This window comes from Perissodus microlepis, chromosome 6, assembly GCF_051167445.1.
Source record: "Perissodus microlepis isolate ML-2025 ecotype Zambia chromosome 6, ASM5116744v1, whole genome shotgun sequence".
NCBI classification, from domain to species: Eukaryota; Metazoa; Chordata; class Actinopteri; order Cichliformes; family Cichlidae; genus Perissodus; species Perissodus microlepis.
In genome coordinates this window covers 17,275,191-17,301,973 of record NC_140466.1, presented here as the reverse complement: position 1 = coordinate 17,301,973, position 26,783 = coordinate 17,275,191, and the positions used below count along the sequence as shown (strand labels likewise).

The following is a 26,783-nucleotide window of genomic DNA, read 5'->3' as shown; positions in this document are numbered from 1 at the left end:
CAGTTTTGTTTGTTTCTATTATTTACTTAAAATAACAGATTTTTTTGAGAAATATTTTATTATCTAGTGCTTTCTTTTTCTAATTCTCTTTGAATGCTTGAATGTTAAAAAAATACTTGACTGTCAAAAAGACCTTGAATATTTTGCCCAGTGGCACTTTAAAGAAGTTCTAGCTCACAAAGTTTGCAGACTTTCCCCTAATGTTCATGTAAATTCATGGATTTTTTTAAACGCATCAAGGCTTTGAAAATTATTCGAATTTTAGAAATGTATCATTTATTGCTGCAGGTAAAGTTAGTAGTTTTACCTGCTGAGGTTTTGTCCATTTTATTTTTACTACTTTCATTCATTCATTCATATTCACAGTGACTAACCCATACTCTGCTTCTGATGAGATCAGTTTTGTTGCAGACTAAACCTCTGGTGGTCAAATAGCCGTGTCTCTGCTGCAGGCCCTCTTTTTAATGAACTGGCCAAAGGCTTTGGACTGATGTTTGTTATGTTTATGCCTCATTACACGAGGCAGTGTCCCTTTTGTCTGCTCACAGTTCAGAGGCTCGAACAGTTAATTGATGCAGTGACACAAAAGCACATTAGTATCCGGAGGCCTCACACATACTGTCACTGGCACCAACAAAAAGCACCAGACACACGCAAGCAGCAAAATGTTGCACTGCAAAGTCGCACTGAGAAGCTTAAATGCTACTCAGAATACAGTGTAATTAAGTAACGAGTAGACACGCTTAAGTCATTTTAAAAACTATTTCTGTCTTCCATGAGCACAGATAAAACCCTGACACAACATCCTATTAACAGAATTTCTAATGTGTGAAATATACCAGTCACTTAGGAATAAGTGACCGTTTAACTGCCCATTAACACAAATATCTAATCAGCCAATCACATGGCAGGATTTCCTTGCATTCAGGCATATAGATATGGTCAAGTTGAACACAAGGAAAGCGGCGGGGCCAGACGGCATCACCGGCCGTCTGCTGCGCTGCTGTGCTGACCAGCTAGCAGGTGTGTTCACTTACATCTTCAACGAGTCCCTGGCGAAGTCTGTGGTCCCCACATGCTTCAAAAGATCCACCATTATCCCTGTGCCCAAGAACAGCAAACCCTCATCCCTGAACGATTACCGGCCAGTTGCACTGACCTCGGTAGTAATGAAGGTGTTTGAGAGGTTGCTGAAGAACATCATCTCCTCCTCCATCCCAGACACCACAGATCCGCTGCAGTTCGCCTACCGATCCAACAGATCCACAGAGGATGCCATCGCCCACGTCCTGCACACCACCCTCAGCCACGTGGACAAGAAACAGGGTAACTATGTGCGAATGCTGTTTGTTGATTACAGTTCAGCGTTTAACACAATAGTGCCCTGCAGACTGTTCACAAAGCTCAGGGATCTGGGACTTAACAGCCGTCTATGTGCATGGGTGTTGGACTTCCTCACTGGCAGAACTCAGGTGGTGAGGGTGGGTAGATGCGTCTCTAACAGCATCACCATCAACACAGGAGCACCTCAGGGATGTGTCCTCTCGCCACTGCTCTACTCCCTCTACACTTCAGACTGTGTGGCCACCCATGGCTCCAACACCATTGTGAAGTTTGCTGACGACACAGTGGTGTTGGGTGCCATCTCCAACAACGATGAGGCGGCCTACATGGATGAAGTGAAGAATCTGGCATCATGGTGCCAGGACAACCACCTCCAGCTGAACGTCGGCAAGACCAAGGAGCTGGTGGTGGACTTCAGAAGGGGTCAGCACAGAGACTACAAGCCCATTATCATCAATGGAGCTCCAGTGGAGAGGGTGCAGTCCTTCAAATATCTTGGTGTCCACATCTCCTCAGACCTGACATGGGCTGCCCACATTCAGGTCCAGACCAAAAAGGCTAGGCAGCGCCTGTATCACCTACGACAACTGAGGAAGTTCAGGGTCTCTCCAAAGATCCTCAGGATTTTCTATACAGGCACTGTGGAGAGCATCCTCACACAGAACATGACATCGTGGTTTGGGAACAGCTGTGTGAAGGACCAAAAAGCTCTCCAGAGAGTGATCCGTACAGCAGAACGCTGCTGCAGGATTGCTCTCCCCCCGCTTCAGGACACCTACACCAGGAGATGCCGGACTAGAGCAGCGCAGATACTGAAGGACCCGTCCCATCCTGGCAACAAACTGTTCCAACTTCTGCAATCTGGTAGAAGGTTCCGCATCATCCGGGCAAGGACAGAGAGACTCAAGAGGAGCTTCTATCCCCAAGCCATCCGGGCCCTAAACACACACACACCCGCCCTCTCACATCATCTATAATTGACTGAGACAGGACTCTCTTCCAGACACTCTAAACCAAGGCACAATGTACATTCCAAATTCCTTTAATTTTAATTTTAAATATGTTTATATTGTCTATTCTGTAAAATAGTCAGATGTCTATTCATATTAATGTACAGAATTCACCTGCTTGCTGCTACTACTGCACATTCACCCAATGTATATACTATTTATATATATATATAATGTTCTTCCTCTACCCCCCCCCCCCCCCCCCCCCCCACATGCACATGTCGAGGAGCGTGTCAGGCTACATTTCACTGTGTGTTATACTTGTATAACTATGCATGTGACAAATAAAGAACCTTGAACCTTGAACCTTGAAAAGTTGCTGCTAAAGTTCAAACCGAGCATCAGAATAGAGAAAAAAGGGAATAACCGACTTTGAACATGCCAGGCGTGCTGGTCTGAGTGTTTCAGAAACTGCTGATTTACTGAGATTTGTCTCTGGGTTTTACAGACTGGACCAAAACAAAGAAATACCCAGTGAGTGGCAGTAGATGAATTTTAATATGAATGAAAGTTAAAATTACAAGTAAAGGAGGTGGAGAGAGAGTGTGTGTAACCATAACTGTATTTAAAAAACAACAACAAATTAACCATTTTACTGTTGTTGTTCATGTGTTATTAATAAAAGTTTCACTAACCAATTTGTCATGCAGTATGTCATGGTAATGGATGTACGGTGAAAGAAAGAAAGAAAGAAAGAAAGAAAGAAAGAAAGAAAGAAAGAAAGAAAGAAAGAAAGAAAGAAAGAAAGAAAGAGGAACTGAGGCAGGCTCTCTTAAATACCTGACGCAACCTACCTGTGCAGTGCTCAGTGTGCTCTTGTTTTACAGGTGAAGCATTCTCATATAAATAATAGATTTCATTTACATATCTTTGTTAATTTGTGCCACAATGTGTATAAAGTTACCTGAGAAATAGCAGGTGTCAGACTGCAGCTGTCAGACTGTACAATCAAAACTGCTCCCAACAAACATAGATGTTTACATCAGTGCTGTAACAACTTCTACTGTTATAACTGCACATTACTTTTCTCAGCTTATATATACACTAACTTATTGGAAGTTACATGTCTACTTTTTAATGCACAGGTATAATACACAGTCTGCACTTTTCTAATTATTCTAAATATTCTTAACTATTTAAACATCTTTCAGTATCCTGCTCTGTTTGCACACTATCTGTACGCTAATTTTAACAACTGTACTGTACTCTGCTCTGGTAACTATTGTCCATGATGTAAATATGTAAAAATTGTGTTTTCTGTTCTGTGTCCTGTTCTTTTTTGTATATGTGTGGGGTTTTTTGCTGCTGATACAACCAAATTTCCCCTTGTGGGACAATTAAAGGATTATTCAGTTCTCTATTCTAAAAGCTATTTGTGGTATTTGTTAACCTAAACTGTTGCACCACACTCTATTTCCTCTTGTTTGACCAATAAAAGGATACCATCCCATTCTGGATGAAAGACCCAATAACGCATAAGTGTTAATTCCACCCATCCATCCTTTCTCTTCTGCTTATCCAGTTCAGATTTGTGTGTTAATATTTATAAATAAAATTAATATTAATCTGTAAAAAATTTAAAAAGCAAACTAATTTGTTTGCACACGTGCGTTTTAGTTTTTATATGCAGTTAGTAAGCACGGCCAACTTGATGCTGATCGGTTAACCTAACACGACCTTTGCTGCAGTGTTCATTTATCAAACCTTTCTCTGCACTGGTGAAGAAAAAACAAAAGACTGCTTCTGCGAATAAGTAGGTCTAGTTGCCATGGAAACAGTATATTCAGTTACGCTCCTCGTCTTCAATTTTTTGCTCACAATTTATCCCTGAAGCCGGTTTTGTTTTATTTTATTATTATTTTTTTATTTTTAAAACAATTTGAGTTAATAACTGTGGATTTTACCGTTTTATACCCTGCAAATGAATCAGACTAGAGTCTGTGGTTATTGTACTGCTGTGTGCAAAATCCTAAATTAAACCTTCTGTGTTAATATGAGCTAAGACACAAAGACATGTAGTTAGTGGAAAATATTCTCATTTATTGAGTTCATTAAAAATATTTCCATTTACTGAGAAAATATAGGATTTATCTAATTCACTCAGGCGGGTTGTGAATTATAGACTTTCTCATGATAATAATGAAAAAAAAAGCACAAACACACGAACACAAGGGAAATTTGCTAATACACAAAATAGACTGTGCAATGTTAATCAGCAGCTTTGGGGAGCAGAGGTGGTAGATGAGTTAAGAAGAACAGTCCAAAGATATCACAGATATCAAACTGTCTTTTATTCATTTTTATATTATTTTTTCTCTGCATGGGTTATTAGAGATGAAAGTGAGGGGTTCGGGAGATAAAGAGAAGCTGGGGATTAGGAAAAGTAGGAAAGGACGATGGAGCATTGGTGGAAAAGTGGGGGGAGGGTTGGGTGAATAAAGTGCATGAGACAAAAGAGAGTGTGAGGGGGTTTGTTTTCAGGTCAAACCTCTAAAACATCAAAAGCTGCCTCCTCTGTGCACGTCGTAGAGTTCTAGCTGCTTAATTGACAGTAGGACCACATGAGGGGTAAACAGGGGGAAAAAAGAAGAAAAACAGCTAAATGCTGCAATGTTTTGCTAGCTGATCATTTTGTGTGCAATGTATCTCAAATTACATGTGGGACAATGAATATGAGGATGGGTATTTTGGGAAGGAGAAGGAAAGCTGGGCTGTGAGGTGAGAGACAGGAGGACTCGGTCTAGGAAAACAGTTGAGGTTTCTAGACGATTCCATATTTCGCCAGGTCGCTAAGCTCCATGTCCCCAAAGGCTTCCCATGGGCAGACCACGGTGAAGTCTGTGCCAAGACCCTCCATGCCGGGGATGTCGTCTCCAAATCTAATTGGAAGAAACAACAAGCTTTGATGAGCAAAACCAGCAGAAAGAAAGACAAAGTTATGGAAGAAAAGCTGCACGTGTGATGTTAAAAACAAAATAAAGAAAGCATCTCACCCCTTCTGGCCTGGTTTGGGCGCCTTGCTCTTGAAGGTGCGTGTGGTCCTCTGCTTAAATTTGGGAGGTGCTTTCTTGTCAGCGGGAGTTGCGACGTCTGCCATTGTGTTTGGTTCCTGAAAGAGAAAACAGGTTAAAAAATAACATTAATATGTTGATTTCCTGCAAAGATACCACTAACAATTCAGATTTATTGGAGGAGAACTTGTAATTTCTTTTTCTCAGCATGTGTTTTGCTTATTCTTCTATCTTTGTGAATCACTTTCTGTGGGTTTCTTTTTTTATGCTGTTTCTTCATGCCTTTTATTGTCTTACATAAACCAGTTCCAGTGCCTTGGTGCTAAAGGTTGTTATAGAAATAAAACTGAATTTGCCTCTTTTCTTTGTTCGGCTACATCAATCAATAATCTCCTCTTTACAGAGGAGTCATTGCATATCCCTTCTGGAAACACTTATATTTCACACTCAGGCTTGCAAACAACCAAGCAAATCACTAAATTATGAGTGCATTAGCCATTGAAAATAAAATCCTCAACCAGAGAGTTCACCCAAATCCAATCCAACAGTGCCTTGAGCAGTATTTACAAAAAGGCCATCACAAAGCATTGCTTCTTATGAAATGTCTCATTTCAACTCCATTTCAGGCGTTATACTCAGGAATGAAAAGAAAAGCTGTAAAGCCAGTGCTCTGTTTTTCTCTGCTGTGAGGATGTAGTTACAAAAGCAGAAAAGAATCTGAGGTAATACAAAGCAATAATAGCCTAAACTCCTCGCACAAGAGCTGACAAAATTGCAGTTTCATCTCACCTTTTGTTCAAAGTCTCAAAGAGTTTTTCTGATGCTGTCTGGCGAGTCTGTCGTTTTCTCACTTGTGGTGTCTCTCTCAGACTGACGACCCGTTTTTAAAGTCCTCCGAGCTGCTAATCCACTCAGATGTTCGCTCTGTGATGTGCCAGCTCTGCCCTATTCTGAACCAGCTCAGCCACAAATAGAGGAGATAAAGGATAGTGAGATATAAATACAAGGTGTATTTCAAGATAGACATGCCTGTAAATGTGCGAACTGAAGTAAACTACAGAGGAGTCATTCACGGGCAGCAGCGGGCGACAGTGATTAACACACAAATCTAAATATGGAGAAAGATACCTGTCTATCTAACTGCCATAGCTACATTATCAATCAATCATCCATCGATCACCACATGCATCAGTTTCTACCTGTATCATGCAATCATTTACTGAATATTCACTGACACTTCATTAGGCACACCTATTTAACTGCTTGCTAACACGGATATCTAATTAGTAAATCATGTGGCAGCAACTCTGTGATTTTATTCACGTCGACGCGATCAAGATGATCTGATGAAGTTCAAATCGAGCATAAGAATGAGGAAGAAAAGTGTAAGTAACTTTGGATTTTGGCATGGCTTTTGGTGCCAGATGGGCTGGTCTGAGTATTAGTATCACAAACTGGTGGGACTTTCCCACACAGCCGTCTCTAGGGTTTACCGTGAATGGCCTGAAAAAGAGGAAATATTCAGCGGGCAGTTCTTCGGGTAAACCAAAACATTCCTTGCTGATGCCAGAGGTTGGAGGAAAAATTGCCAGACTGCTTCAAGTTGACATGAACGCAAGAGTGACTTAAATAAGCACTTGTTACAACCAGGGTGCGCAGAAGAGCATCTCTGAACAGACAGCAGGTCAAACCTTGAGGCATATGGGCTACAGCAGCAGAACACTGCTGCTGTAGCCCTCTGTACACATCTTGCGATGGCTGCTTCACATGCAGGATGACGCCTCATGTCACAAAGTTCAAAACATCTCAAAGTGGCTCTGTGAGCGTCAAAAGGCTGCGATGCTGAACAAAAAAGAAAATATGGAAATTAGATTGTGACAGTTAAGGAAATTATTTATAAATTTTGATTGTGTTTCATTCTTTCAGTCCTGAAAATTTAAACTTGTTATCACCTGTAGTTCAAGTAGAGGTAAATTATTTTGTGCACAATCTCATCACCCTCCTGTGTGTTTCATGAGGTTATATTTATGAGGGTAAAATTTTGCATCCCTTCACTGACTTCACTGTACTGAAGGAGTAACCATAGTTTCTTCTGCCATTGTTTACCCAAATTGGAGAAGTTTAATTTTTATACCTCTTCATGGACTGGAGATAATATTTGTAAACAAACGTGTCCTGATATAGCTTCAAGAGGAGCACCACGTGATGTAAGAGCAGAGGTGCCCTGAACTCTTTTCAGGTGATGAATCAGATGCTGACAAATAAAGAACACTTAGCTATTCAGCTTTTAATCCTTCAACACATGGCATGAACTGTGCCTAGGTACAGTATGTAGACCTTTAAATGAATGATTACCAATGTGACAGGTGTGGTCTGCAGGTGGTAACACACTAATGCTGTCTTTACAGTTAATGTAAGCCAATAAAAAGAAAGAAAGAAAGAAAATCTGAGCTTTAAGGCTACTGTACAGCTTTTCTGGGGCTTTCCTAAATTTAATTATCTGATTAATACTGGAACAAGTGCCTAAAAGCTCTGGAAAGGACTGGATTTTTATTTCTTTTTTTGGTCAAATTTATTGTTTGTTTGTTTGTTTGTTTTTTCAAATTAAGAATGATCACGATCAGCTGATTATGATTTCAAGCTCAACTGTTATGTAGATTAACAAAAAGGAATTTGGTAAAATGCATCTACCAGAAAATATTCCTCTATTGACGGTCAGAATCAAGCCCCAAACACGTTAATATCATTGAATGAACCTCTTAGTTTCTCTTCTCTGTTGTGCTACATTATATAAGGCTCATATGTCTTTACATGGCAAGACGCATTAGGGTGAACATATGAGGCCACTCCCTAAGCTAATCAAGGGAAAAATCGAGACCGTGGTGTAAAAAAATAGGACAGAAAAGCTTTGGATAAGCATGTTAGAGGGATTAGAGGGGAGAGTATATAAGCAGGGAGCAAGCCATAGACTACAACAACACGAACAGACCAGAGAGGCGTAATCCAGAAGCCGCCCGTGCTACTGCAACAACAGGTAAGATCTAACTCTGACTTTCACTCAGCTGTGAGCTTTGGTTGACTTTCCATTCTGCAGTGAAGATTACTCAGAGAAGAAATAAAGAGTAAGAGTCACTTAAGAACTTTATTTTGGAGATATATTTTACACATTTCTAAAAAAATAAAACCAAAAAAACATTTCAAGCTTTATAGTTTAAAGTTTGTGCACTGCATGTCTTCTTTACATCATTTTTTTCCTTCTTTATGCTTTCAATTTTGTAAATGCTGTTTAGAAAAGCATTTAAAAAGTCTTTATAAGTTTTTTAATTGTGTAAGACAGCCAAGGGAGGCTTATTTGTGTGTGGGGGGGGTGTTTGCAAATAATGTCGAAATTAACAGAAACCTACGAAATATGTCGCTCCCCTTGATACAAAAAAACAAAAACCTTTAAGTAAACCTTCAAAAGGAAAAATTACTTTACACTGGCATCTTTTTAACTCTTTTATTTGTCTTATTATTTCAGCATGTTATAACACCTGTCACTATAGCCTTATTTAATTTGTATTAAAATTTTATGGAAAATTAATTAGTTTCTTTAAAATGATTAATCGATTTATGTAGTTGTGTTTTTGTACACAATTGCAATGTTATTATGCCTGAAAAATTAGAATCTAGCTAGCTATACACACACACACACACACGCATATATATAAAGCAGCAAGGTGTTGTAACTACATTATAAAAAGTTGAATAAAGGTGGGATACTTAGGAGTTAATCTGCTTGCTGTTACAAAAGTCCATCAGTGAGGTCAAAGCACATTTGTAATCAGGAGCACTGTTGAGCTTAACTATGACACAGTCAACTGAGCCAAGAAAAGACCAGATTAAAGTAGACTGAAATTGTTGTTCAGGTCAAATCCCCTTATACCCGAGCTTATTATTTACACCACGCAGTGCGCAGGTTAACCTTCAGTCTAACAGCAGAATTAGCAGAAATCCTGGTCTCTAAATATATGCCGTGTTAAGTAGACCACACATGAACTCAAAAGTCAAGGTGTAAAAATAGCCACTGATGGTGTAACAAAGCTTAAGGTGCTATGGTAGCTTTGGTTTATAATTTGATCTAAGCTGCAAGTGTTATATCATCAAAGAAGTGGCAGCTTAGGAGGACGACGACGAATGGTCTTAAACACCAAGATTAAGTGATTAACTGTTAATTCTTTTTCTCTCAGATCATAAACAATGGCAGACGCACCTGCACCTGCTGACAAGAAGGCACCTCCCAAGTTCAAACAGAGGACAGCCCGTACCTTCAAGAGCAAGGCCCCCAAACCAGGCCAGAAGGGGTGAGAGGAAGACACGGCACAACATTTCTAATACTTCACGCTCCAACCGCACTAAATATTAAAGCTAGCGCATGACAGTTAGGAGATAGAAGTCCATTTTAGCATGAGGGATGACATTTAAAAATCATATTGCCACATCCTATAATAGAACAGTGTTGAAGACTAAAGCAGTGACTCGTGAATATTTAATTTCACGGGTATTCGGATCAAACTTGTGATCGATTGGATTATTTTTGCTAAACTAGTTTCAAAACAGTTACATTGACTGTTGGACTAACATTTGCAACACAATACTTAAACAATCACAGGGGATGTATTTCAATCACAGAACTCTTCTGCTTTCTTTGACACATGAAATCCTTGCTTGAGTATAGTCTTTGCATAGTACAGAGCATGGACGCCAAGCTCAATTTACATCGTGGGCCATGTACACCCCACTTTGATCTTAAGTGTCTAAGGAAGTTTAACTACCCATTCTAAAACTCAGAAATCTCTATTGTAGATAATAAAATATACTAATAGTTTCTATATTACTTCATTACTTTGGTATAATATGGGGGAGGTGTGTATCAGTGGGAAAAGGTGTAAAACTTATGAAAATACAGTTAAAAGTCCAAATCTAACCCCTCCTTCATATTTTTCGATGGCATCCAGTGGGCTGGACTGGAGTCTTTCCCAGGCCTTGTGTTTGACACACCTGATATAGAGTACTCATTAAACGATACACAGTGAATGCAGGTCAAGAGTTAAGACATGCTTTTGTTGCTTTTTTTAGATTTGGAGACGACATCCCCGGCATGGAGGGTCTCGGTACAGACTTCACAGTGGTCTGCCCATGGGAAGCCTTTGGGGACATGGAGCTCAGCGACCTGGCGAAATATGGAATCGTCTAGAAACCCTCCCGTGCCCTTTCCTCAATTATAAACCTCCCTGCACTAATTTTCCTCCACTCAGTCCTCTTATCTTTCACTTCACAGCCCAGGAGGCTTTCCCCTCCCCAAATCCCGACTTGAAGTTTATTGTGGTTGTTACACCCATATGTAGTTTGGGAAAAATTACACAAAAACTGATAAGCTTCTATCCTCAAGGTTGATCCAATTATGTGTCAAAGCTATCATATATTACATTAAATAGCTCTATGTACATTTATTTATTTATATATGCTTCACTGAGGTGTCCGTGTGTCAACCTGCTCCCCCAAACTCCCTCCCTTGTACTTTGTGCTGGTTTGTTTGTTCTGAGAGACCATTCAGATATGTTGAAAGCAAGTTTCCTCACAGCTGCATCATCACTAAACCTTCTCTCTTCTGCCTTTTCCGCTCCTCCCCTCCTCCACCTCTTTGGAGTTATTTTTTCTTAATGTACAGATGATGATGAATATATAAATAAATATATTTTTATTTTTATGAAATATGAATGTAATGTTGCGCATGCTATTAATGTAGGAATGGAAGTTATGTCAATAAATACTTTCCCCTAGAAAAACCTTTGTGTCTTTTTGAACAGATACTATACTTTTAAGGTAATCAATCAAAGAAAATAAACATTTATGCGAGCCAGACAACGTCATAGATTTAAACATCTCAACATTAGTCACATGTATTAGCACAAACTCGTGCAAGGGAACCTCATGGTTTCATGACATATGATGAAAAAATTTTGTTTTGTTAACGTAAATTATATAAAATTATATAGCTCCCATAGGTCATTTATAGCTATTTGATGGGTGGTTGCTGGGCAACGTGGCTGTGTCATGAAATCTGATATAGATAAGAACCGTATGAAGCCTAAGATGGGCCTGCAAGTCGAGTTTGGGTGCTCAACTCCTGATCATGTAGGAGTAGTATGCGGACAAAGAAACAGACAAAGAGACAGAAATGTTTATGCATTATTTTGTGTATAGATATCAATCATACAGACTGCTTTCCATGGATATTTGTGATCCTCGTTTTTTTTTTCTTTTCTTCCTGTGTTCAACACAAGATTAAAGCTTTCACTTATCCAGTAATCCACTGAATCAATGATATGGCACAACATTGTTTATGGACCTTTGTTATGATTCCCAGGTAATATCAATGACTGTCAGGTTGCTATTTGAGGTTATGAACAAAGTATTTCACAAATACTGCCAACCAAACATTTGGGCACAATCACAGGTTGTTCTGATTGTGATTTAAAAAATTTAATCAACAACAACAAATAAAAAACCCTCCGCTTTCCTCACTTGTATTTACTAAATCAGCCTCAGTGGTCTGCAAATTAGCTGTGGAAGATTCTCAAAACCATCTGTTTTGTCTGAAGGTTATCTCTGTAAGCTGTGAAAATTTATTGCAAATTTTTAGCCTGTGAGAATCTAGACCCACTTTGAGGCCTGCACTTTTTCAAAATGGGGTCAAAATGTTTATTAGGTGAAAGAGTCTCAGTGCATGCTCAATAACAGGAAATCCCAGAAAGTAAATTGTGCTCATTTGAACAAAGCATTTTTCCCACTAAAAACACTACACATAGGATGAACGATCAACTTTATGGGAATAGATGAGAGGATTGATGAGGTATGACCTTAACCTTGTGGACAGTTACACTGTTTTTGTAAAATGAAAATAAGACATTTGTGGGGCTTTATCTAAAGATGGTCTCTGCCGCTTCATCTTGTGACTGGGGGGAAATGAATTCAGCCCATGGAAACTAGAATTTTGCTCATGCTTGATCAGCTTTATCCAAAGAACCGAAGAATACATTTGTTTTTAAAGCCACCTTCAGCTTCACTCAAGGGCTTGAGAGTGCTAGAAGGTCAGACAGTGACCCGAATTTTATATCTTTAGTCGACATAGAGTTTAATAGCAGAAAGAAAAAAGTAAGAAGATGTGCAAGAAAACATAAAAATATAATGGATGGTTACCCGGCTTTGCTCCTTGGCCCTCAACTAGATTGGATGAACTGAAATAATTCTTGGTTGGTCATTAAAATCTGTGATAGTGTCACTTTACTTCTAGCACACTCATCCAGTGTAAAATCCTTATCAGCATGCTAACAAGTCACTTGACTTTGTCAGCAAACGATGGAGGTCTGATTTGTGTGTGTCTCTCCAAGTGCTTTGATGTTTCAGTCAAACTACTGGGTTTACAGATGAGAAGAGCCAGCTTCACTGACCAGACTTTAATAGGTACACCTTGCTAGTGTTGGGTTGGACTACATTTTGCCCCCTTTGGCTGCATATTTGTTGCTGCACATCCTTGATAAGAATCTTCAGCACATCCCAAAGGTCCTCTAGTCGATTAAAATCTGTGGACTCCTCAGGCCATCTGAGAAGAGTGAACTCACACCAACACCAGTCTGAACCATCAAGACAGAATGGATCAGTGTTTTTATGCTGTTTCAAGCCTAATTCTAACCCTCCTGAACCATCTGTCACCAAAACTATGTCTTCAGCAGGTCTTCTTGGTCATGTGTGTATGCCTAAATGCACTGATCTGCTGCAGTGTGGTTGGCTGATTAGATATTTGCATTAACTAGTTGAACATCTGTACCTAATGAAATGGCAGTGGCAAATGCAATTCACAGGAGTTATTTGTGACCAAAACTGACCTTAAAGTTGAATGGATTTTCTGGTGGAAACAGATACACCTACAGTGCGTCCAGAAAGTATTCACAGTACTTCACTTGTTCCACTTTTTGTCATGTTACAGCCTTATTCCAAAATGGATACATTTATTTTTCCCCTCCAAATTCTACACACAATACTCCATAATCCCAAAGTGAAAAGGTTTGTCTGAAATTATTGAAAATTTATCAAAAATAAAAAACAAAAAATATAATATGTACATAAGTATTCACAGCCTTTACTCAATACTTTGTTGAAGGACCTTGGCAGCAATTACAGGCTTAAGTATTTTTGAGTATGATGCTACCAGCTTGGTACATGCATTCATCTCTACCCTGACTGGTCCTCTGTCAAAAAGCATAATGCTGCCACCAACATGCTTCACTATAGGGATGGTAGTGGCCAGGTTGCCAAAAAAAGTAATTTTTTTATTTCATCAGACCAGAATTTTGTTTCTCATGGTCTGAGACACCTTCAGTTGCCTTTTAGCAAACTCCCGTTGGGCTTTTATGTGAGGAGTGGCTTCCGTCTGGCCACTCTACCATACAAGCCTGATTGATGAAGTGCTGCAGAAATGGGTACCCTTATAGAAGGTTCAGAATGACCATTGGGTTATTGGTCACCTCCCTGACTAAGGACCTTCTACCTTAGTAAAAGGGCCTTCCTATCTAGGAAAAAATGCTGTTGGTTCCGAACTCCAAACGACTGAGGCCACTGTCACTGTTGAAGAAATGTTTCTGTAGCATTTGCCAGATCTCTGCCTCGATACATTGTGTCTCTGAGGTCTACACAGAATTCCTTGGACTTCATGGCTTGGTCAGACATGCATTATCAACTGCGAGGCCTTACATAGACAGGTGTCCTATCAGCTGAATTTACCACAGGTGGACTCCAATCAAGTTGCAGAAACATCTGAGAGACGATCAGTGGAAACAGGATGCACTTGAGCTCAATTTTGAGTTTCACTGAGATGGCTGTGAATACTTTTTTCACGTTGTCATTATGGGATGAAAAATGAATGAATTCCATTTTGAAATAAGGCGATGGTAATGTGACAAACTGTGGAATAAATTGATTGGACAGTAGAAATGAATAATAATGATGCTTATTTATAGTAGATACCATCATGTTCATCCTATTATCATGAACACAGTATCATGGTTACAGTTTTCTTGCAGTGGCCAGTGTGGACAATAAAAGTCAATCTGCATCCGGGTTTGCCAGCTGCACTATAATATAAGACTCAACCACTTTAATAATGCATAGAAAGAAAAAAAACAATCTGAGAAGTTCAATCACAACAAAACATTTTTATATAAAACATTTTATATGGACATTCAATAACAAAAAAACATAATGGCAGTCAAGGGGGAATACAGACATGACAGAGGAAAGGGGACTGTCCATTGAGAAACCATAGCAACTATGAAGGATGACCACATAGTTTACTATAATACACTGGCAAGAAAACCACGACAGGAAAAAAATGAAGCTGCCACGTGTCATTTGTGCGGCAGCCATTTTGTTTGTCACCGGGCCTTTTTGCCAAACAGCACTGTGCTCTTTGATGCGTTAACTAGCTTAGATTCGCTAGCTGCCTGTCATGGAGTTTAGTGGTAAAGAAGAATGCAGCTGGGCTCTGCTGCTCAGGAATCAAATATGAAAAGACACAAGATTCATGCAAAACTATTTTTTTTTATATATAACTCGACAAGTATCGCTCATGCTGGTTTGTCCATGCCTTCAGTGGCTCCAAAAGTCCATCTTAGAGTATTTTGTGTAGCACATGTCAAGCCAGAACATGCTGGGTACTGTTAGCATCTTTGGCTAGTGCCTTTTTTTTCCTTTTTTTAAAAAAAAGAAAAATTAAAAGTGTCTGAAGCACATTCTACATTAATATGGAGATTTTTTTTTTTAAAGTAACACTAAATGACTTGAGAAAATCCAACAGCAGCACATTTAAAAGAAAGGGAGAAAAAAAAGCATGTTTTCCTGATTGTGAGAAGCAGAAAACACAAAAGGTAGCTTTGAAGATGGATAAAAACAACTTCATATCCCAATGCTGACAAATTGTTTTTCGCCAGGAACCTTAACCTGTGCATGTATGAGCGATAACACTTTTTTCAAACAAATCCAGAGTAGCCAAGCTGACAGATTTAGCCAGTGAAATGTGAGGAATCATTAAGATTTCAAACCAAAACAATACAGACTGCTTTAACTCAAGTGCTACAGGCCTATGTTCACTCATTCCAAATAGCTCAGTCGCTTGCAAAACATGGACACACGTACACAAAAAAAAGTGTTACTGTATATTTTGAAATATGATAAATGTCAAGCTAGCAGATCCTATGATCAATCAAAAACAAACAAACAAACAAACAAAAAAAATGACTGAATAGTCAACCAAAAGGACAAAAGTTTGGTGGTGTGACACGCATACCTTTGTTTGTCCCCAACCAGCTATGCTTTCCAGCTGAATAACTTTACTCCCAAGAGAAAAAACAAAGTCACTTGAAAATGTCCTTGCACCTTACAGGACAAGGAACAACACAGAAGATGAAAGTAAATAATAAAAACAGCTGTAGGATTATGATAATAACAATAACAAAGATAATATATTTATACATACGGCAGAAAAATGTGCTTTCTACAAATCTTTGGAACAAAAACAAAAGCCCAAAAATAAAAAAAAAGCCACATTTTGGAAATATAGAATACAATGGAATAGAAATATGCACAATTGTGTTTTGCATTTAAATATTTACTACAAACTCACTAACTGAATCTCTCTCTTGCTCAGCAGTTTCTGCTGCAGCATCTTAAACACAATACCAACAGAAGTATGTTTCAGGAAGACTCATCCATTGCTGGACACTCTACAAAAGATGGAATATGAGGGGGGGATCCAAATAATATATTCCTACATTAAAAGGACCAACCACTATTTGAACCCCAGGGTTTAGTTTGGGTGTAAACTCCACTAAACGGGAACCTTTTTCCCCCCTTCTTCTTCTGTGTAGTGTTGCCATGTTTGTAGTGTCGGGTGAAGTCCCGTGCACGGATATAAGCTGTTTTCATATACCTGACAGCATATTTGTACTTTTTTAATGATTTTTAACCCCAGGGTTCACTGTTGAATCCATGACAGCAGCGGCTGCTGACTCAAACATAAGAATGGTTTTATAAGAGTAATAATGAGAATAATTACAATTACAAATATCATTAATAATAATAATTTGGTAACTTTTTTTTCTCTCTAAACTAATTTCTTTGCATATAACAATTTTAAGTTTAAAGGTTTACCATTTCCACATACTAAGAAAACTTGAGGTAAGGAACAGCTCTAATAAACCCTCCCTCCTTCAGCTTTCGGACGTGATTTCTATAGCGTTATAAACCGTCACATCATCTCTCCAAGCTGCCACATTCAGTCTCCCTCTGCCAGAAAGAACACCGCGGGATTGGAAATCCTCTCCTTACTATCCGCCCACGTCGAGGAAGAATTATAAAATCCATCCGTGGGTGGTTTTATCATTTGACTCGTCATTCTGGTTCAGAATGTTTTCTCGGTGCTCTTTCTGCGCACCGTCTTTCTTCCTACTGCCCTGATGTTTTGTGGACACCTCCATTGTGTGTTTCCCTTTCCTTTTCCTTCAGCGGAGAGCGTGTGCAGGCCACACAACGCTCGGCTCTTTCATGCACTCACACACACACAAACACGCACACGGGTGACGGCTGTTTTAAGTGTCAGTTATCCACATGCAGCCTTTGGAAGAACATCTGGGCTCTGTCCCAAATCTTGTGCTGCTGAGTGCAGAGGGAATAAGAAGGGGAGACTATAATACAGCCGTGCAATAGGGAAGGAGGCCATCTTAAGTCTTATTTTTTTCTCTTCTTCTTCTTTTTTTTTAACATTAAGGCCATCCTTCAGTCTTTAATACAGCATTCCTCTATTTCTGTAGTAGCGTATATAAGAAAACGTGGGACTGCTCTGGGGTGGGATCTGAAATATCTTCTTTGTGGTCAAGTCCACGTTTTAAAACTGGGTGCAGTCCACCTCCGTGACAACAGGGGGAGCTCTTTCAAAGTAATTCAATGGAAGAGAGGAGCTCCTGGGAAATGTAGTGTCTTTAGTAGGGAGCAAATCTACTGTAGCCTCCCCTGTACAGCGTAGCCTACAAAGCAATAAAAGGAACACTTAGTGAATAAAATCGTTCACTGGAGTCAGAATTGTAGTTGTTTCAAGCTGTGATTCGTCATTTTCGTCAATATATCACAGAAAAAGACCAAAACTAATTGATTTGTCAAACATGAGTTGCTGGTGTACGCATAGCCTAATAAAAGTACACAGAACCCTTATGCCAGATACACATTGGTAAAATAAAACTGCTCATTTTTCCTTAATTCAGGCTCTTTCTTAGTTGCATAAACACTATTATACCTATTAATCAGTGACTACAACATAACATATTCAAACAATACTTATTAATACTAAAAATATTGACATTTTCTTGCGAACAGACCACAAAACAGTATTCACGCCCTACGTGGACTTACCATGGCTCCAACGCCGTAGGCAGCTGGGGCAAGTGCAGCGTGGTAGGGATCTGCCGTGTAAACTCGTCCATAACTATGAGGGGAAAAAAAGGTTACACAAGCTGATTTAGATTAGCTGCAAAATGATTCTGACACACTGCAGGAGAGAAACAAGTGTTGTGTCTTTTTAAGAAGCCCCAAGATACCTCAAAATGTGAAGAAAGTTAGGCACACAAAATTAATTTTATCTTATTAGTATTTTTTCTGCTAGCTGTTAGAGACTACAACAGTGTCATACATACAGCCCACCCAAAGTATTCAAATTACAGAGGAGGACGTCAACAAAATGTTCAACTTTTCCCTGTATTTTAGATCGGGAAACACGGCACTGCAAAAGTTTAAGAACAGATCACATCGTTTCGTGTAAGCCAGAGGTTCATTTTTGTATTTAACCTTTACCTAACCGGGATCAAATGACTCTTCAGATTTAAAGTCTCTTTTGTAAGGGCGTCCCAGTCAACACAAGCATGACAACAATCAACTCTACATGCATCTGACATGGGAACCACCAGACCTCAGTACTGCAATTATAAATATTGCAATTTATCACTTTTTTCAACTGTACAATAGATCCTCAAATTTAAACTTTGCAAATATCTGTTTTATCCAGTAAAATAAAATTATCTGACTTCAGTTATTTTTTGTATTTTGTTGTGTTTTTGTATTTTATATTTTATATTGTTGTGTTTTTGTATTTTCCTACTCAGTTGTATATAGTATTTGTATTTGTATTTTATTCTATTGTATATATTATTCTATTCTATTTTATTCTATTGTATTTTATTGCATTCAAGTGTTTTCTAATATCTGCTGCATAACTTTGCACTTTTGCTGTAACAAAACAAATTTCCCACCTGTGGGACTAATAAAGGTCATCTTATCTTATCTTATCTGTTTTCTGCAAAAATGAGATCGTCGAGGAAACAAAACCTCCCAGAAACGTTGCCATAAGACAGACTCAGCCGCAGATTTTCTCCTAGATGTAAAAAGGTTGCTGTCTTATTTTTACTCGTGTGACTGAGGCTCTGAATCAGGAGGTAGCTTTGTCAACCTAAGCCTGGTTTTTCTGTAAAAGTTTGCTCACGTTGCTAATGTAACCTCAGGATGCTGGTGCATGAGATAGGCCTTGCTGTTCATAGTATTTCCAGAGTATTTTAATGTTTTTAATATATCGATATCTGTCCCTGTATTGACACGATGTAGTTACGCAAAAGTACCAAATCTGATAAAAAAGTGTCCAGGACAGTACGCTCACCTGTCACTGTAAGCTGCCGCTGCAGCTGCTGCCGCCGCAGGCGTTGCTACTGCAGCTGGCTGGGCGTATCGATACGCTGCATAGCCACCCTGTGAGGAGTCGATGGAAACGAGAGAGGTGGAGGACAGAGAAGAGGGGAAGAGCGGAGCAGAGGAAAAGAGGAGAGAGAGAGAGAGAAAAAGAGATGCAATGAGAGGGCAGGAAGGACGGGACGGAAAGAAGAGAAAACTCTTGTTTAAAGTTTGCCATATTTTCTCTGCAGACTATTAAAAAACACTAGCAGTGAATCTAACGTGTTACATTGTGAGAAAAAAAACTGCTGAGAAGAGAGCGAGAGATTAACAAGCAGTCAGTCAGCAAAACTGGCTAATCTGGTGCAGTACAGCATTCACAAGGATGTAGCTCAGGCTCTGTGTGGCTCTCTCACTTCATGGCTAATGTGGGGGAAAAAATACCCTTAATTGCACACAATGCTGTTGGGTTTTTTTTAGCGTTTGTAGCTCTGAATCGCCTTTATCTATCCCACAGTGAGTTAGACATGAAGGGAGAGAGAGTTCACAGCCATAACTGTGCCCCACCCCGGTTCCCCTACCAAAAACACACAGTTAAAGAAAGGGGAAGGAGTGGCAGGATGATCGTGTCATTATCTACGTTTGGATGAACAGCTGATGAACAGACACAAAAATAAAACTACAGGTGTAAGAAGACAAGTCAGCCAGTCGGATTTTAAAAAATGAAAAAAAAAAAGGGGCAAACACACACACTCTCACATGGCCAGCAACCAATCACTGACAGACACAGCATGCTTTCCCGAATTCAGAACAAACAGTGTATTAGGCCAAACATCCCTATGGAAACAAAAATAAATAAATAAGGAAAGAAACACACACCACTGCATTCTACCCTAAGGAATCAGTCCCTGCATTCAGGACCACACAGTTGCTGCTATGGGAGGAAGGCTGGACCGGGGGAGGAGGGGAAGATGAGGGAAGGAGAGACGGAGAAAGTAGAGGTGATGGAAAAGGATAGGAGGGAAGGTGGGAAACCACAGTGAACATAAGAGTAGAAAAGAAGGGTCTGATAATAATAAAAGGTAAAAATGAAGAGGAAGAGAAAGTACTGAACTAGATAAGAACCTTTAGTAAAGGTCTACTTTAACAGTCAAAGGAGGAAAGGATGAATAAAAAGGGAGGTTTGCAGAAATAAAAGGAGAAGATTTGGGAGGAAAATACAAGGGGTGGGGGCGGGGAGTCAGCCTTGTAAGTATGTCTGCATGCTGACATTGATTCAGTTAGCATGCCACAGGTGAAACAGATAGGGAGATTCCTGGAAGGGGTCTGAATGATCTGCTAATTGGATGAAGGAAAATCTCTCTCTACATCCCTTTAAAACTACGAGGACTCTGTGTACTCAAATCACAGGTTTGCGTATTACTTATTTAGCTTATTTCATCTTCGTTAATACAGGAAATGCGACGTCTCGGAAAGCTACGGTGCACGATCGCTCAAGTGAAATTTAAAAAGCAGGTTTCACAAAATGAACAAGCGTTCGGGCTTATAAATGACAAGGGCGATTCAACCCCAATTTTCAGGGAGTTTCTCACAAAATAAATAAAGAAAACAAAACGCAGTGATTAAAACATGAAGCCTAACATTTGTTTGTTCCAACAACAAGAAGCAAAAAGATCATGTTCGGGTATACAGGGCTTAACAAATTTATTAGACCACCTGTCATAAATACAAGAAAACACAAATGAGTCTTGTTCAAAGACTAAGGATTATGTGTATTAGACAAATAGACCGATTTCATATTTTTACACCCAAAGTGGAGCCGAGCATCCTAAGAGGTCAGAAATTAATCAAGCTTAACATTAAAACCACTAAAACTATGTTTTTCTGCTCAGGGATGCAAGTAAATACCTGTAATTTAGCCTCTTAATTAAAAAAAAAAAAAGCTTTACTATTTTATTCTGCTTTTACTGTCAAACAGTAAATTTTTTAATTCATTAGTTACAACAATAATTAGCATTAAAAGTATCATTTTAATTAAAGAGCTTGTGCATACTGGCAGATTAACCATTGCAGAAACATAAAAAATTATTTTGCTAATTACAAATCCTGTTAATTCAGGGCACTTGTGGTATAAACCAAACATTTGGTGGTGGTCTAATGGATGTGTTTAACACTGCGTGTGTGTGTGTGCACACTAATGGAAAGCTGAAGTGTCAGCATAGATCAGATTCAATCGAGTTTTTCAAGCTCTGACCAAACGTATATCCCTCGATCCCTTTTCCACTACTTCCGTTGGATACTGCACTTAATTTACAGAAAAACATATCAGACCAGCCGCTGTTTGGTTTTGTTTTTTCCTAATACGTTTTGCATTCTTTCCTCCCCCTTCCGCAACTCCGCCCATGTCAGAATCCAGTGAGTTAGTAGAAGAAGACAGAGAAGGCATTTCAATCTCAGATGGTCAATAATGTCTAGCAGCACGCAGTCATTGGAGACGAGGAGGATGCACACTGGCTCTCACACAGAGTGTGTAAAACCCTACCTGGGGCAATCTGCCACTAATGTCCTGAAACACTAGTCTACAGAGAGAACAGAAACATCTATTGTCAACCTGGTCACACACGCGCACACACACCATTACACACAGGCACACACTCGTAATCACATTGGTACAAACTAACTCACAAATGCACAGAGACAAACCCTAGAGGAGTCTACTCACGAATGAGTGCACGGTTTTGCCGTGTTGTGCTGGACAGCTAAGCGAACGCTGGCGCGTTGAATGTGAGACTGTGCAAATTTTGATTTCAATCAAAGGCCTCGTTTAAGTTTCAGTAAAATGTCGAGCGGTGATGAGTCAAAACACTCAAAAGTACACGTCTCTACGGGTTTGATCCGTGCCATTTCACACTTGAAAACCCACAAGGCAACAAGGGGGAGGGGAAAGGTAGGTGACGAGGGAGGCAGTGGAGGAGAGGCAGGCGTACTTACATAGAGATCAGCTGCACCGTAAAAACCATCCTGATAGGCCATCACACTGAGAGAGAAACAGATAATACAGGAGAAAGGGGGGAGGACAGATAGAGAGTAGAAAAAGGAGCGGTGGTGGGAAGTCAAAACAAACAAAACGAAACAAAAGGGAAAAAAATGGTGTGATGCGCCACCATGTGGGCAGTGCAGAAAACAACAAACAAGAGTGACGATTGAGGGGGAAAAGATGGGAAAACGGTGCCAAACAGATTGTGAGAGAGAGAAGAGAGAAAGAAGGGTGAGATTATTACACACCGTGCAACATGCAGCACAAAAATACCACCTCTTTGTATGCAAATGCCTCAAAGTGATACTACTGTTTCTTCAGCTGCTTATTAAACATTGAAAAAACTACTCAATGTAGCTATCATTACCATTTTGGACTTACAAGGAAATGGTATTTCAGCTCAGCCAACCATCAATGTCAACTCTCAATAAAAAAATTATATTCAAACACACAGCATGCATTATTTTTATTTTTTTATATAAAAGTGCAGCCATGCTTTTAAGAAGACGATTGATCCGATCTGTGACATCATCGTCACTATTAGCGGTGTTGTTATTTTTGAGTGTGTTTACCCAGGATAGGTGGGGATGGCAGGCTGTGGGACAGCGGCCCTGACTGCGCTGTAGACGGGCCGAGCACGACCTCGGAGATGAGCGCCTCGAAAGGTTGCAGCGGTCGAGGCAGCTGCTGCTGCTGCTGCTGGGTACGGAAACCCTGGTACTGAGAGCAAGAGAGCAAGAGAGACAGAATTAAAACACAATTTATTTTTATTGATGTCGATTAAACATTTAGATGCTAAATTACAATCATTTGTCCTACAAATCAATAAAAAGCAGCAAATGCTTGCTATAACTCCCCAGAGTTCAACTGATGTTTTCAAATTCAACTAAAAACCTAAAGATGACCTATCAACATCTAATATAAATCTATCTAACACACAGAAAGTATTGCACCTTCATTTTTAAGCATAAACGTCAAACAGCTGTAAAATACTGGAGCAGCACGCTGAGTAATCCTTGCATTTCTTTTTTCTTCAATACCCAGCAAACTTTTCGATGTAGACTAACTCTCGGGCTGGCGGTATTTTCTAGATGTCTAGTCACGACTGAATAACAGTCCCCCGGGAAAAAAATTCAACTGACATCGCGGAAGTTACCATAACGCCAGTTTGAGGTCACCTCAACGTTACCTGGACATCCTTGTAAGAGTTTTGAGAATTTTGTTTTGCATCGCTCTCCTTTTCAAGGAATTTTATTCCCAGATGAGAAAAAAAAATCTACATGAAAAAATGTTTCTCAATGAAAAAGGAGAGAGAATGGGAAAGAAAAAACAAAACACCTCAGCAGTGCAACAAACTCACAATCTCACACTTTCGGGTCCACCACTTCTCCCACTGAGCTAATTGATTTCACGTGTCAGTAGTAGCACTCCTTCCTGAGTTTAAGATGCTGACATCGCAGACAGCGAGGGGAGAAGTGTAAGCGTGTGATGCATCAAGTTCATCTGGTAACAAGTGAAATGTAATTTGGGTGTTTATCTATTTAACTATTTAAAAAAATATGTCATTAGATGTTGAGGTGACATTCACACAACAATGTGCTAGCTACATTAGCTGTCATTGTTAAGAATAAATAAATAAATAATCTGAACCGTGTTTTGCACTTTGTAAAAATCAGGAAAGTTTGGCCTGACCTCTTATTGTGATCAGTTTTGGGAGACATGCAAGCAATGTTTGCTGGGTATCAGTCAGGTAAGAATAAAGGAAGGCTTTCTTACCTGTATAGAGCTCAGGACTGTAAATGCCTCCAACCATAGGACTCAGCTTCCATCCAGCTATAATAAAGAAAATTGACAACAACATGTAAACAGAAACGTGTCACAGAAGCGACGGGCAGCCAGGGTTCACACGACATTTACTCATTCCTGCATGTTGTTTGTTTCTTTGGGGAGGGGGTGGGGTAGTGTCTGCCGCTTTAATTTAGTGACAATAATTTCTGCCCCCTCTCTCTGGTCCAACCGTGCAAAATGCATTACCATATGGCAGTGCCGCAAGGCCCTCTCCGTTCGAGTACGGCGTGGTCATCTTCTTGTTTGTCATCACTCTGGCTGTGGCGTTATTAACCTGGACACCAAAGAAAGTGATCAGAGGCTCATTTCATTCACTTTTAATGGTTGACACAAGCACAGTCCAATCACAGTTCAGGTTACGCTGAGTTTTGTCTGTGACACTTCATATGATTACTGGAGCTTTCATATTCAGTGAGGTGTCGTTTTACTTTTCACAGTTTTGTACTTATGACAGGGGTTAATTCTGTTGATGAGCAGCGATGGTATTTGTTGCATGCGCTTCTTTTGAAGGAGAAAGACATTGAAAACAAGGATCCTGGTGAGTAGTCAGGCAGTTTTGCACGCAAACAATGCAACCATTGGCACACAGAACAAAGAAAACAACAAAATATCTGAGATCAAAGGCATTCAAAAAGAAATCCAAGACCATTATTTTGCTACCTTAAAAAAAAGGAGGGAAAAAGAAGGTGAATTAAGCGGCAGATTCATCAGTTGAACACAATGCAAAAAACATCAATCGAATAGTTCATACACAAATTACACACGGCCAATCAAGAGCGCATCACATCACCAGAGGTGAGCAAAACTAGCCAGTCAGCAAGCATCAGATGCAGCAAGAGACCAATCAAATAAGGTCGGCAGCCCTCCCAATCAAATACACATCATACAGAAAAAAGGAGGAAGAGGAGGGAGAGAGAACAACAGAGAAGGGACAGAAATATAAAAGGGATGCAGAAGGAGGAGCCAGTCCACATGAAAACACACAGAAAAAACACACACATGACGTGGAGAAGAGAGACAGCGAGTGAACAGTCCATCCAAATGTGCAGTTCTTCAAACAAACGAACAATAAGATGCAATACACTCGTACAACATTCATCTGACCGTTTGCCTACATTGGATCTAACTGTACGTGAGCAGTGATGGAGAAATGATGGATGGAGCAAGAACGAGTACAGAAAGAGAAAAAGTCTAGATAAAAGACAGAGGATGGGGGATGCAAATATCATTCCTCAAATCAAAAAATAAAAATCAAATGAAAAAAATCAAACAGAAACCACGGCTGTGAAACACTGCCAGGCATTTCAGATCAGTGTCACACGCCAGAAACACCTCGAAGCACACAACCACCAACACACACCATCCAGAACCAAACTTATCGAAAACAAGGAAACCGCTTAACAGAAATCAGAACAAAGAAAAGCTGTCGCTGATTTAAAAAAAATTCTACTAATTATTTCATGACAGCTTTTTTAAAATCTTTTGTATTTTTTTTTTCTCAAATTACCACATTTAGTAAAATTGCTTTACGATATGCTTGCATCCCCTTTAGGGCAACACACTATTCATCCACAGGTACAGCTTTAAGAGGAAATGTCACGTCTGCACAGCCGTATCTCTGCAACTGTCTGCAGTCCGCAAATTGGTGCAGAAGGTTGTAGTCAAGCACTACAGCACGCCATGATATACAGACTACTATTATCCCCTCTCCAGTTAAGCTAACATTGCACACATGCTTTAGCATGCTGTCCCACTAAGGTGCAGAAAATGCAGCTATCAGCTGACACATGACACAGAGAGATGACATAGTACTATATGACGTCATACAGATGACGAGAAAGAGAGTAAACCATGCAGGATACAGCTCTGGAATTAAATGCTGAATGCAGTTAGAGAGGTGATTGGAATGAACGCATAAGAAGTGGTAGTCATAGTTGTTGCACTTGCAGATAGATGCAGTACATTCAGTTACACAAGTGGCCTTTTTGTAATGCCATGCGGTCAATGGCTAATCACGTAAATCGTTTCATTCACCACCTCCCCAAATCAATCACAGGATTAGCCAATCAGGTTCTGTCAAACGACCAATCAAGCCTCCCTTAAGTAAGAGGAGTCCTTCATTTGGGTGTTGGGTGCATCGTTATTTATTCTTTTTAATTTCATTTGGACGGATGGGGTTGGGGGGAGGGGTCATTCAAAGATGATGCCATGTGTACACAACTTACCGTTGGCAGGGAAACGGCGTGAGGACACGCGAGCAGTTACCGTGGAGACTGACAACAACAACAACATACAAAAATCATCAGGGAAATAGAGAAAATATATGTAAGAAAGAAATGATGAACCAAAAAAAACAAAACAAAACAAAAAAAAAGAGTAAACATAAACAAAACGAGGTAATGAAAAGCAACCCCCACCCTGTGGTAGAGAGGAAGTGATGTAACAGGTCACGTGTCAACAGTCACCTACAAGAATCAGCCACATCACAACAATCTAGCCTCTAAAAAAAACAATTAAAAAAACAACAACAACAAAAAACCCTCTGCGAACAAATGAAAGAAACAGAACGGAAACAGAAAATGTCAGAAATTAAAATATAACTTGGGGAAGGAAACTACACGTTATAGTATTGTCCAGGTTATATTCAAATAACTGACAAAGTTATCACTCAAAGTCTAACTGATTCCCACTCTCTGGTGTTTGTGCTACCTGACTACATCCCAGGAG

The 26,783-nt window shown here is 39.7% G+C and overlaps 3 protein-coding genes across 6 annotated transcripts in view; 1 reads left to right on the top strand and 2 right to left on the bottom strand.

The window, feature by feature from the left end:
• Positions 1-4,630: 4,630 nt before the first annotated feature.
• LOC146385448 (retinal cone rhodopsin-sensitive cGMP 3',5'-cyclic phosphodiesterase subunit gamma-like) lies at positions 4,631-6,440 on the bottom strand. The gene is made up of 3 exons (XM_084931151.1): positions 6,155-6,440; positions 5,348-5,463; positions 4,631-5,233 (listed from the first exon to the last, which is right to left on the bottom strand). The coding sequence occupies exons 2-3, from the start codon at positions 5,449-5,451 to the stop codon at positions 5,116-5,118; spliced, it is 222 nt and encodes a 73-aa protein (XP_084787277.1). The 5' UTR covers positions 5,452-5,463; positions 6,155-6,440; the 3' UTR covers positions 4,631-5,115.
• A 1,903-nt stretch (positions 6,441-8,343) lies between these two features.
• On the top strand, positions 8,344-11,184 carry LOC146385447 (retinal cone rhodopsin-sensitive cGMP 3',5'-cyclic phosphodiesterase subunit gamma-like). The gene is made up of 3 exons (XM_084931152.1): positions 8,344-8,399; positions 9,595-9,708; positions 10,484-11,184. The coding sequence occupies exons 2-3, from the start codon at positions 9,605-9,607 to the stop codon at positions 10,599-10,601; spliced, it is 222 nt and encodes a 73-aa protein (XP_084787278.1). The 5' UTR covers positions 8,344-8,399; positions 9,595-9,604; the 3' UTR covers positions 10,602-11,184.
• A 3,415-nt stretch (positions 11,185-14,599) lies between these two features.
• Positions 14,600-26,783, bottom strand: part of rbfox2 (RNA binding fox-1 homolog 2) — a 41,265-nt gene continuing 29,081 nt past the window's right edge. For 3 of the 4 annotated variants that reach the window (XM_084931146.1, XM_084931147.1, XM_084931149.1), the window contains 7 exons: positions 24,243-24,330; positions 23,985-24,041; positions 22,781-22,928; positions 22,163-22,208; positions 19,161-19,249; positions 17,867-17,939; positions 14,600-17,484 (listed from right to left, as the gene is read on the bottom strand). In XM_084931146.1, coding sequence (XP_084787272.1) covers positions 17,440-17,484; positions 17,867-17,939; positions 19,161-19,249; positions 22,163-22,208; positions 22,781-22,928; positions 23,985-24,041; positions 24,243-24,330 — 546 coding nt within the window. In that variant the 3' untranslated portion in view covers positions 14,600-17,439. Of the gene's footprint in view, positions 17,485-17,866; positions 17,940-19,160; positions 19,250-21,713; positions 21,751-22,162; positions 22,209-22,780; positions 22,929-23,984; positions 24,042-24,242; positions 24,331-26,783 lie in introns of those variants that run through there. The other variant, XM_084931148.1, reaches the window with a different exon arrangement.